The 13,293-nt window shown below is 37.2% G+C and overlaps 1 protein-coding gene across 1 annotated transcript in view; it reads right to left on the bottom strand.

Annotated features, from left to right (window-relative positions):
* Positions 1-12,024, bottom strand: part of DKK2 (dickkopf WNT signaling pathway inhibitor 2) — an 88,347-nt gene extending 76,323 nt beyond the window's left edge. The window contains exon 1 of the mRNA XM_056551794.1: positions 11,240-12,024. Within this exon, the coding sequence (XP_056407769.1) occupies positions 11,240-11,458 (219 nt within the window). The 5' untranslated portion in view covers positions 11,459-12,024. The remainder of the gene's footprint in view (positions 1-11,239) is intronic.
* Between the last annotated feature and the right edge of the window lie 1,269 nt (positions 12,025-13,293).

Genomic DNA, 13,293 nt, shown 5'->3' with positions numbered 1-13,293 from the left:
AAAAATATCATTAAAAGACATAATATAGAGCGCTTATAAATAATAATAGCTGGGAACAGCGTGTACCAACTCCTGATAAAAGTAATCTGGCTCCTCCGTACATATGCCTATATCGTTACCAACAACAATACCGCTAAAAAGGTTTACTTACAGAATACTGTATATAACTTTAGTTATTTATTTTTGTCCTCTAAGGCTAGGTTCCACATAGGTATTTTCTGGCATTTTGTTCGAAAACTATCACTGCAGTTTTTAAGCCAAAGTCAAAAGTGTATTCAAAAGGAATGGGAAATATAAAGGAAGGACTTATACTTCTCGCTCCTACTTGCTGTAGGAAGTGTATAAAGTTCTTGAAAGGAAAGGGCAGGGGGTATTTGGTATTTCCTCATAAGTAACAATCCAAACTTTAAATGTATCTAGTCATCTTGACACAGAGTAAATGACCAGTGATTGGCTGAGTGGCCATTTCCTGAGCCTTGAGACAGTAACAGGAACTGGAGATAAGTGGAGACTAGGTGGGCATCAGAATAGCAGCAGTTGGGGATCGGTAAGGTGAGTCATACTTAGAAAATAATGAAAAAAAAAAAGATTAAAAAATAAACAATATATTGTGCTAAAACATAAAAAATATATACAATTTGGTGTTACTATAGTATATATAGCATATAGAGTACATGAATTGTTTGGGCAGTTTTTTTTTTTATTAAGGTGCAATAAGTGCTAGGTTTTAAAACATCTATCCAATGTCCTGGACTCTGTCTGCTATTTTGGATTCTTCGGTGACCAGGTAGTTGCTCCAAGCTAACCACAGTGTTGGGACAGTGGGGCATTGGACTGCCTTGTATCTATACATTTGGTATTGTTATGTTTTTAGATTGTAGTGGATGCCTTAAAATATCTTTGCATGCATTTAAAATTGCAAAAATAAAATCTTTAAAAAAATAAATCAAGGCAGAAATAAAATGCATTTGGGTACATAAAACACAATGCAAAAGTTTGAACAAAAAATGTGTTTTTATATAGATTGTGTGATAGGAGTGTATTATTTATCAGAATGGTATATATAATTGTTTTATGAATTAAGCATCCAGTCTGGTAGTAGTTTGCCACTGTTTTCTGCAGTGACACATAAGAACACTATTTTATTGAATGGGGTCTAAGCAAGTAGGTGGGATTGAATTGTATTACCAGACACAGTTGCAGATAAAGACAAGCCAACTGAGTCTGTGTAATCAATGTCCTCTTCATTGTGCTGATCCTATGTCTGGGTCCTGAAAGCTAGACCCCCGACCAATTAAACATTGAAGATCTATCCTACGGATATATCATACATGTTTAGGCTACTAGAAAACCCCTTTAAGTGATATATTTAATGTTTTAATCTCCTCCAGACTTTTGTTGACCTACTTTCCCTACTTTCACCTAACAAGCCTGGAGGTCAAACCAGGAAAATCAGTACCGGACCCAGGGAGCCAATAATATGAGGTATACCCTCTTGATCTAAAGATGGAGAGTGATAGGGTGGAAGAACCCAAACAATTATCATAGTTTCATAATCATACATTATTATGTTTATGCTCATTGTTTCCCTGCTCAGTTGTAAGGGATATTAGATGTTGTTTTTACCTAGATTCTACTACCTACTAGAAATGATGGTTTACACAAAAAATTAGCTAATTCTCTGGGGGGAAAATACAATTACAGTTCTTCAGGGCAGAGCTCTTCACATCATCAGATAGGTTTACTACTCATTTTGTGCTATGTATTTGCTATGTATCATTTTGTGCTATGTATCTGCCTAAAATGGAGGCTTTTCCCTGAAAGTTTTTAACTGTATTTTCTGTTTAATTAATATTTTTTTTAACACATCTATTTTAACACAAAGGTGTTTGATGTCATTTTACTATCTGTGGAAAAGCATAATGATGAACACAGAGGCGTAACTGAAAGCATCAGGACCCCCATGCAAAATCTGTATCTTCTAAAGGGGCCCCTTGACTACTACATCTGCACCCCTATAGTGATGTCCCTAAACGAACACCCTATCTGTACATTTTTACCCTGGCCTAATCTGGCTTTCAAGAACAAGTTTTTCATTGCCTATTCCACATCACTGTATGAATATAGTCATATGTCTCTGAAAAAGAAACTGTTGGAGCAGAGATTTAAAATACATATTTGTTCGATGACAGCTATCTCTCCCGATCCCTACATATGTATGTGAAGATTTGGCCCAGCCAAGCATTTATGTGTTCTGAGTGAAGAAAGAAGAGGTAAGCTGCTGCCAGAATCCTCTGGCGGCAGCTTACCTCTCTGATAACAGAAGGGTTAGGCAGTGGAAATCCAACATGCCTGATCTTTTTCTCCACTAGCATCATCTCTCGGGAAGAGTCAGAAGCCCCCTATAAACATTAGACAGTTGGCTGGTCCTGACAAAACCAGCAGGGTCACTATATTTTTATATAGTGTATACGGAGGCCTTTAAATTTTCTTGTGATGTGAAATGGGCAAGATTTCTAAAAAGTGTTACTATGTTCTAAAGCATATGTGGATCGCTATCCAAGAGAGCACTGCTTTTGCATAGCAATGCTAAAACATACACAGCATGCGTCAGTGGGAGTATTTTGAAAACTTGGGGCTTGGACAATGTAAAGATGTTTTTTGTTCTAGGGGGAGTTTGTCCATATAAGCAATACAACTTTTCCCAGTAGGAATTTCACTATCTGTTGTAAAACTAAAGGCCTTTTTATATGGAGCAATTATCAGCAAAATTATTGACCTGTGTTAAAGGCCCAGTTATCAGCTGAAGAGGGAGCAAATGCCCAATCTTCAGCTGATCGCATATTTACTGAAAACAATTTAAAAAATCATTGTTTGTCAGCAGCACATCTCTCCATGTAATCTCGGAATGGAACACAGCACAAATAATCCGGGGATGCCCGGAATCATAACAACTAGCCCTATCCACCCCTGCTTTACTGCTGACCAATCCACTTTAAATTTGACATCAATAATATACTTTGTTATTGTATGTGGATTTAGTAGTGTAAAGTAGCACTTATTATGACCTACTGTAGGCTGGTTTGCAATTGAGATCAGTTATGCAATGCTACATAGATGTATGTAAGTTGCTGGTCCCTGCAGTTGTTTCCAAACAGGAATGCATCCCACATTTTGGTGGTGTTGTATATATCACTGTTTTGCTATTTAATAACGGCTCATATGGAGGTATTGAAAACTTAGTTTTCACTACGGACTCTTCTTTATCCACAACCCTGAAATACTTTCTTCAGTCACTCTCTGAAGCAATGAATCAACTCTGACTATGGTGTAGTATCTAAAATCCCTTATGCTGTGTCCCCTCCTTTGCTTCCTAACAGATGTGTGATTGTTACACAATTTTAGTTTTATGATCTTATAAGCAATTGAGGGGATAATAAATCTTACATAAGTTCAGCTGCACACGTCAAACAGGTGTTCATGGTTTCCCCAAAATCTGTATGTCAACAATAGCCGACTGCTACAGTTGTTAAAACAAAGCATATCTCAATGGTGGACTCAATTAGTTGTTCCTGAGCACTATCACACTCAGTTAATATAACAAGAACACAGAATGTCAAAATCGAAAAAGAAAAAAAAATACAATACACACATGTATCTAAAAACTATAGGAAAAAGAGCCTTTTCAATGACTAGTTTTACCATTACTTAAATAGAGTTCCCTATATTAACATAAACGAAAGTGAACTGTTTAAAAAAAACAAAAACAAAAAAAACGTAATTAGTAGATCTTCCTTTTCTTTAGTACAGAGAATTTATCCTCCCTTCTCATATACTATTATGTCACCTGAAGAGGAGCTGTACATAGACATGGGTCGGACCCCTAAGTGGTGCCAAGAGTTTATGCATCATGCATAAAATCTTGGCATAACTAGAGGTCCAACCCATATACAGCTGTATACAGCTGTATACAGCTCCTATTCAGGTTAATAGGAACCATACAGCTGCATATAGACCAGACACCCCAGTAGTGACCTGACCTGCCAAGATTTTTGCAGCTTCTTTTTTTCCATACCAAATGTCGTATACTTAAAGAATTGTCCTCAAAACTATATGTTTATATGATTGGATGGTTGCAAGGCCTGAATGAAACTAGCAGGGTAGCAAATATGGAAGCTATGGTGGGCTCCAGTTGGAAATACACATCCCAGGAAGAACAAAGGAAGTTGGCAAAGGACAAATGAAGACAAATGTTTTCATGTTATGGATTCACTTGTTTATATGGGTAGTAGTGAGACCCTTTTCTATATTTTGCTACAGTGCCCCATTGTTATTTGTCATTTCGCTATTGAGGAGATATCCTGCCTAATGTGTCATGTAGAAAGTTGCTTCTGCCCTCGGTTTAAGTGATCCCAAAGGTCAGCCCTTCCCCAGTGAAGAGGTAACTGCATCCCCTGTGATATGACATCACTTTATATGATAGAGGTTTAAATACACAGTTTAACGCATACAAATGTGCTACAAATGTGCCGTTTTCTGATAGGTGTATTTATTTCATTAATTGGTAAATGAATCTGCCTGGGTATTGTTTGCTTTGTGACATTTGACAATGCATTGTGTTCTTTTAGGTGAACACATTCAGATGCCTCGTCCAGGCAGCTTCTCAGTGCCTCCTGGATGCCAACGTCTCCTATTGAATGACTTGCAATGTGTCCCAGTGTTTATAGTTCTCAGGAGAAGAATGCATTGAAGGTGCTAATAATGTCTGCCTGAACGTAATCTATCCCTTTGCCCTTTCATCATTGGCAAAATCATGTTTTAGACCAGAACACCTCTTAGATTTCCTCTTTATTTTTCCAAAACCTTCTTTTTTTCCTATTAGCCCTGAAGCAAAATATCTGATCCTGATAGTTTTAAATGTCACTTCTCCACTTGGTTCTCACTGATATATTTATATCAAGGAGAATGACAGTGTCCTGTTTACTGGAGGAGTGTCTCCTGGGAATGTCCCTGAACTCAAGAGACATTTCAAGAAGGAAAATGGTTAATATAGTGTTTCTTTTTCTCATAATAATAGGCAGTAGCTCTAACGCAGACAAAGAGACGAAACTTGTAATCTGACTTTGTCATTAGATTTATTCTCCGCATTCATAATGGATGTTTTCCCTTCATCATTGAAATATGTAATCCTACTCCAACAATATCCGAGGCAGTCAATGGTTTCAGAATCTAGCCTGATTTTTTATTTATTTATTTTAGCTGCCCCCAACAATAAGAACAACCAGACTCATCACAGAAAGTCTTGCTGATATGCTGTTTTTCTTCCTCAAAAGATGGGGTTAGTTAGTTAGGGAAATGATGGTTACGTTAGGTTGGGTTCATATGTGTGTTGTTTTTTTTATTGTTCTGTTCCATTAATGGAGTGGAAAAGTGGAAAATAACAGTGCCAGTGGGTTGCACACCAGACGTTAACAGTGCCTGAGAGGCCCAATTCACTCGGGGTCTGTTGGGTTTCCGGCATGTTGTCCACATTCTACAATAGAAAAACAACACAGCATGCTATACTACTTTGTTGGGTATTTTGGCTAAAACCTGTAAGAGGGGCTTCTAATTAAGGTGTGAACCCAGTCTTAGTGGGGTGAAGTAACCCTGGGGAAAGAAGCCCACTTTAGATTTTTGAAGTAGTTCAACTTTCTTCTAGTCACTGAGGTTGGACAGAGCAACCAGAACAAACCTTATTCCAATAATAAACCAAAGCATATCTTCACAGAGAGTAAAGCACATTTATAGTTCAAGAAATGATGGCTCAGTATCACTTACCAACTAGAAAGAGTGATTTAAGAAACCAAAGCTATGATTCAGAGTTAACACACACATTGCCTGGGTTGTAATATGGACTGGCCGGAATGTTTTGTGCTGCCATACAGCGTCCATGCACCTTGCTTTAGTCAAAAAAATTCTTGTTAAATAACCATAATTGTAGCTAGTTTATATGTTTTGGGTTGGTCCTATTATACCGTATGTAAATAGATACAATTTTTAGGTAGTGTGTGTGCTCACATGTTCAGGTTCACAGATGCAGTTTTTGAATCCAAAGCCAAATCCAAAAATGGATTTAAAAAGTGAAATTTCAGTCTTTGCTTAGTACATTTATTTATGATCTGTTCATCGATTTGGCTTGAGAAACTATGTCAACGTGAAATATGGGAACACATCCTTACTATCTTAGTGGGTGAAACAAATCCTTTTAACACAACACCTAATTATTGAGTTCAATCCGCAATGTTCTTCTTTGCTCCTAATGTAGTTAAAACTCTGGACTTCTATCATTATGAATTTTAGATCAGTTTACTCGTCTTTTCTACCATTTTCCATAAGATTGCAGGTGAATATTCTGTTATGTTACATCATTATGTTTTTTTAATGAACAAACAAAGCAGATACATGACACACTAAATCTTGCTTCTCGTGCATATGTTAGTAAATGAATATCTCTAACTTCTGCAAAATAGATACCTACGTAGCAGAGCTGCAGAAGGTCCTGTTCAGATGTACATAACATATACACAATCTTACAATTCTGCTGTCAGATTCCTTTTAAAGTCTCATGGTAATGAGCTAAAGTACCATAAGTTTGGCTCCAGCCCAAAGTAGCCTTCCAGCAGACGTTATATGTAATATGACATGTGCATAAGTAAAAATAAAAAATAAAATCCTCACTAATGACAAGCATTACAACATAGCACCAGTCACCCTCTAGATGAATTCACAGTAAAGGTTTAATCATAGCTCATGCATGACTCCAGGAACTACACCAAATTCTAACAATATATTGTTAAAAAGGACAGACCCGGAGAAGAAAAAGGAACTGATTTCTAGAAAATACTTATTTTGACTGGAAACTGGAAAACCAAGAAGAGCACATTTAAGATAAATAAATCACCATTTGGAATTTAACATCTTACACAATCCTGATTAACGCAGGATGTTTTTTTTTGTCTCGTTTTTTTTTTATATTGTAACCATACCCATCTGTAAGACATTTTTGGATTAAAGTTGTGCTGTAGATTTTTTTTTATATTTCTTTTATACAATTAAAGCTGATGCTGTCCATTAAACAAATAACCAAATTAGGAATAATAAACAAACATGAAAAATACAACAAGTTCTTAAGAGCAACATAAAAGGCTTAGGCTGCTTGCTTTAACACTATAAAGTTGCTCCGTTTTAAACACCCGTTATAATGTCCATTTGGGAAAACCCTTAAAACGTCCGTTAAACGGCTGTTACAAAATCCCATATGGCCGTTACAAAATCCCATTCAAGTCTATGGAATTTTATGATTAGCCGTTATCACCGGTTATAGCCTGTTATAAATAACGGGCGTTATTTGTGATGGGAGAAAAATTAGTGCATGTAATGTTTTTTCTTCCGCCACAAATAACGTTTGTTATTCATAATGGGTCATAACAGCTAATCACAAAATCCCATAGACTTGAATGGGATTTTGTAACGTCTGTATGGGATTTTGTAACGGACGTTTAACGGCTGTTTTTAAGGGTTTTCCTAACGGATCTTTAAAACGGAGTAACTTTATAGTGTGAAAGCAGCCTTACTTCTAAGTTCTCTCTCCTTATCCATTGTATATCTGTTTATGGATCTCTTGTCTCTAGGAAATCTATCTATTATCTATCCATCTCAAATGTATACATCCATCCATTCATCTCAGATCGATCTATCTATCTATTCATCTATCTATCCATTAATCTCAGATCTATCTAATCATCTATCTACTGTATCTATCCATTCATCACAGATATTTCCATCTATCTATCTTTCCATCTATCTATCTATCTGTCCATCTATTCATATATCTATCTATCTATCTATCCATATATCTATCTAGTTATCTAATATCTATCTTCATGGTACCTTCATGGTCTGCGATTGTGACCATGCTTTACTGCTTGCCTGCACCCCAGGATCTTTCTACACTGCTTTGGTTGTGCTGCTTCTGCATTTTTTTTTATGTGGACTTATCTATCTATCTATCTATCTATCCATGTATCTATCTATCTATCTATCTATCATCTATCTATCTATCTATCTATCCATGTATCTATCTATCTATCTATCTATCTATCTATCTATCCATGTATCTATCTATCTATCTATCTATCTCTTTCTCTCTTTTATGTGTGTCAATCTATCTACGTGTGTGTTTTTACAAAGTTTATAATAAGATCATGGTTTTATCATATTCTGCTTTTACTACGTCCACAAGGAAAAAAATGTGACAATTTAAATAATGTCATGGTTCTTAGAAATCAAGGGTCACTGCATGTGAACGTTTTGCCTTAGGGATGAAGAAGAGAATGTCCTGTCACATTTGTGATAGAGATAGTAAAAGTTACAAATTAGCCTTTAATGACACGCAGAACAAATTGTGGGCATACATATGTTTTAGTATTACGCCTTTCTAGGAAAAGTGAAGACTCCGACCATCTTGCGCTCCATATCTTTTTCCCATTCTCAGACACATGCATGAAATTAGTGTTGATTTATTTAGATAAATAACATGTGTTTATCTTGAGCTGCCATATCAAGTAACCTGTCCAACATGTTATTTCAGTGGAAATTATAATGTTCTCTTTTCTTTGACATATTTTATGTCACTTATCTTATGATGTGTAGTTCATGTTAGCTCATTTTGAAGGGAAAAAAAAATGTGTAAGAGGCATGTTAATAGAAGCCAGATGGCCGCTGTGATAAGATGGGGTGCTGTGAATATCTGTCTAGAATAGCCAGAGCTGAAGGGATGAATTCCCTGTCTACACATCTTATAGAGGAACGGAGGACAGCACATAGGACATGCGATGAGACTTACTGCGAAACCAGCCACACAAGTTAGGGTCAATATAACAAGAACCACCGCACAGCTGTGTAGCATTCATTCTGTAGTGAAATAACAGAACCAAATGTAGCATCAAGTTCAAGATGTAGCAGAGCTAAGTTTGTCATTTAGCAGAACTCATCATAATATAGGTGCTTTTCTTTAGGACAATGGGGAAATTTATTAACAGGTTTAGAGCCTTTTTTGGTGTAGACAAGGCACAGAACTGTCTATGTTGAGTAAAATTTGTGCAACTTTTTGCTAAAGTCATTTTTACTAAAATGACTTTGGTCAACACTTTTGGTTTTTCACTTTACAATCATGTCTGATTTATCGCAAGACGCAAATGTGTCGCAAAGCCCTCAATTTGTTGCCAAATCTACACCAGCCCAAACCTGGCTTACACACCTGGCTGTGGAGAGCATTTTAAAAAAGTTGCACTTTTTTTTTGTAAAAAGGTTGCAGAGGAGGAATCATACAAAGTGGTGATACATATGTCGCGTAAAATTTATCAACTCCCGTGCGATATTATGATACATATGTCGCGTTAAAATTTATCAACTCCCGTGCGATATTATGATACATATATCGCGTTAAAATTAATCAACTCCCGTGCGATATTATGATACATATATCGCGTTAAAATTTATCAACTCCTGTGCGATATTATGATACATATGTCGCACGTAAGCAAAAACAAACACACTTGTTACAGACACACAATGATAAAAGCCCCTTAGTAAGTTTACCATTCTGTAAAATAGAAACTGTTGCAAATGAGAAATTCAGCCCTGCTACATCTGACATGGCAATGACGTAAGGGTCAACTAGGTTTTCTTTAACTTTTGTGAGTATATCACATGTTAATAATATGAAATATACATGCACAAAAAAAGGGCATAAAGAATAATCTATTTCTTATGAAAATCCTATAGCTGTTCACCAGATGGGACTTAAAGACACACTTTAATGTATAGTATTAAAACACAGCAATAAACTAAACATTCCTCAGTATACTATATATATATATATATATATATATATATATATATATATATATATATATATATATATATATATACCAACCATATGTCAGCCCACAACATTCTGGGTATCACTGCCTTGAGTTTTGTGACATCACAATGAATTATTGCAGTCGCCATTCATGCAGCCAATGGGAATTTGACAGCTTTCTGTGCATCAACTTAACATGATTCCAATCTGCGCTGTCTAGTGCCTGTGTTTTATATAGGACTGCAATAATCCTACTATCTTAATGCTACTATCACGCTACTATCACGTTGCAATGAGTGGTAGCATGATAAAATGACTGAAATGATACAACCATCTATGATATAGCTGTGGGAATCTTCAAATCCTCTTTAATTTTCCAACGTTACCTGCTACCCTTTTATGTCTGTGTAGCTTAGTGAAAAATCACAGATTGTAAATGTATCAACTGCAAATGACACAAAAATGATATTCCAAAAATAAGCCATATACATAGACCTTCTGTATGTGGTTCACTCAATGAGATTGATATTCAGGTTGAGCAAAGACAAACATCTGACACTATAAAACACTCAGTCCAGAAAAAGACATTTAACTTGATTCTTGACATGTGGAGATTTTAACACTCTAATACCTGCAATTCTTACATCTAGTACACACAAAGTCTAATATTCCATAACTAGATAATTCACAGATTTGTAGCACCTTAAGACCTCACAGCTCTGTATAACTTCTATGTACCACATCGATACATAATGATCTTCACTTTTTGATAATATGGGATAGGACAGGATAGGAAAAAAAAAAAACTTCAGCAAAAGTATCCATAATCTTCAGTTTAGAGTAACAGGTAAAAAGATCATTCTGTAACTTCTCAAGAACTAAGATCCTACTGACATTCCTACTGACATTATCTCCCTATTATCTCCTGGAGAATCTCTTCTGTCATTCTCTACATGGGCAGTGACTGTCTACATTGCTGTCAAGATTTTAGTGACATTTCACACCTGAAAAAGTTAAGGTTTTGCCTGATATTAACATACAGTCGCCAATGTCATTTTGGTCCTTAATGATGGAAAACGACATTTCTGCTTATAACTTATAGATGTTTAAATTCATCCCTATGATAGTTTCTCCACTGTTTATCTTATTATTGTTAAATAAAGTATGTCAATCCTGTAAAATTCTATGTGAAATAATGTGCAATTATATATATATATATATATATATATATATATATATACATATGTTCTATATGTTTGACATTAAAGTGACCATACAAAATATTGCAGTAATTGTGAGAAACTCAATAAATACATAAAGCTCGAATGTTACCTGTCCAAGGTTCTTTCCTTTCTTGTGGGAAACTCCATGCTGGAAGCTTAAAGACCTGTTGGTGGCCAGAGTAGGAGTCTGTACCACTACAATGGACTTGATGGAGTTGACCTTGGATCGGGAAGTGTCTAGTTGGGTACTCTCCACCATCAGAACTACAGCTAGTAGAGGTAGCAGACAGCAGCACTCCCCGTTCCACCCCAGGAAAACCATGTTCATCCTTCAGCACTGAGTGGAAGTGAAGGAGAGAACTATGACACAATTCTCCAAATGTCTGAAACAGAAGGCACTACAGGATCTGTTCTCTCTAGTTTACAATCACACCCAATAACTTTAAACAGTTACTGGAGAAACTGCACATCTGGTGGTTTGAATACATGGGAGTGGAAAATGCAGTACATGCAGTGAAAGTCATTAGCATTCAATAGCCTCCGGTAGGATTCACTAGAATCAGGATTTACAGTTGTTCACTGGTTTTTTCTTCACTTGTATTAGATTTTAGTGTCCATGAAAAGGGGTTCCGGTTTAGATGATCATTGTCCTCCTAGTCGGGTCCAGCAGCATCCTTAGTCAGAGATCCAGGTGAGCAGCTGTGTGGCTAGGATGCTGCAGGAACAGTTCTCTAGTCCTATTTAGGGAGTCAGCGACCAGCCCAGCACAGGGTTAGAGCAGTGATGTACAGAACCTGATCACATATAAACATTCCATGTGTTTCAGACTCTTTCTGGCTTCCCCTTTCTCTTTGGTCTTTAATGACCTCAGCTCCTTTCTTTTATAGGTTTCCACAATGGGTTTCTTCCCCCCGCCCACATCAAGGAGTGACAAAGCATGAAACTGATCCCCCAGCTACTTCTAACATTTGGAAGAAAGAAGAGAGAGGGAGAGATGCCCTCCTGAGAAGTTTATCTACATGCTTCCTACAATGCAGCATCCTGCAGTGCAGAGGCTAAGTGTACACCTCATATTCCTCGCCTGCCATGAGCAAGACCTTAGAAGAGCCACAGTCCGCTCAGACACATCCTATTGTTCTGTCTTTCCTGCCCTACAAACAATTACTGTGCAGCTGTTCCACAGGAAATATTTCCTTTTTTTCCCTGTCCCTCTGAATGTCAGACATCCCTCATATACAAGCATTCCATGTGGGATGGCCAGAGCTCCATGCTGTATGTTTCTAATATAGAATTATGTCTAATAGCGTTATGGTAAATATATTTCGCCATATGGTTAGCAAATCAAAGCGCGCTCTCCAATAAACATATGGGCAGGATCCCAGCTCCCACAGATTGGTAATTGGGTACAGGTACACAGCATTACTGTGTACGCTCTCATTTCTGAATTCCTGCTAAGTAATGTAAGTCTGTTTTACATGAATGGTTGATAAGTGTAAAATCACATCAGCTTCCTCGGAGCCGCAAGGTTGGGGATGGGAACTGCAGACTGCTCAGACTGAAACAGACAATGTTATAGAAACATACACAGCCCTGTGATCGCTGCCAAGCCTCATGTGTGAATTACAGTACCAAAATGTTCAAGGCATTAATGGAAGTCATCTATGGTTTATGATAGAAATAAAATCTTTTAGAACTTTCTAATATACTTTGTGTTTTTATGTCTCACAATTTTCAGCATAACGTACTGCTATCAATGAATGGAAGTATTCTTGTTTACATGAAGGGGCCTATAAATGATGCTGACCAAATACTTTTCACAGCTGAGGGTTTACTGCAGTTACCGTATTTTTCGCCGTATAAGACGCACTTTTTCTTCCCCAAAACTGGGGGGGGGGGGGGGAAGTTGGTGTGTCTTATGCGGCAAATTCACATTAAAATCTGTCCTATCACGGCAGTCCCTGCGGCAAACAACTGCCGGGACCCGCGGCTAATACAGGACATCACTGATCGCAGTGATGCCCTGTATTAACCTTTCAGATGCGGCGATCAAAGCTGACTGCCGCCTCTGAAGAGAAAGTGACACTAACCCGGCTGCTCAGTCGGGCAGTTCGGGACCGCCACGGTGAAATCCCGAACAGCTTACAGGACACCGGGAGGGACCTT

This window comes from Hyla sarda, chromosome 1 (genome assembly GCF_029499605.1).
Source record: "Hyla sarda isolate aHylSar1 chromosome 1, aHylSar1.hap1, whole genome shotgun sequence".
NCBI lineage: Eukaryota > Metazoa > Chordata > Amphibia > Anura > Hylidae > Hyla > Hyla sarda.
The sequence above is the reverse complement of the archived record's forward strand: the minus strand, read 5'-3'. Positions and strand labels throughout refer to the sequence as shown.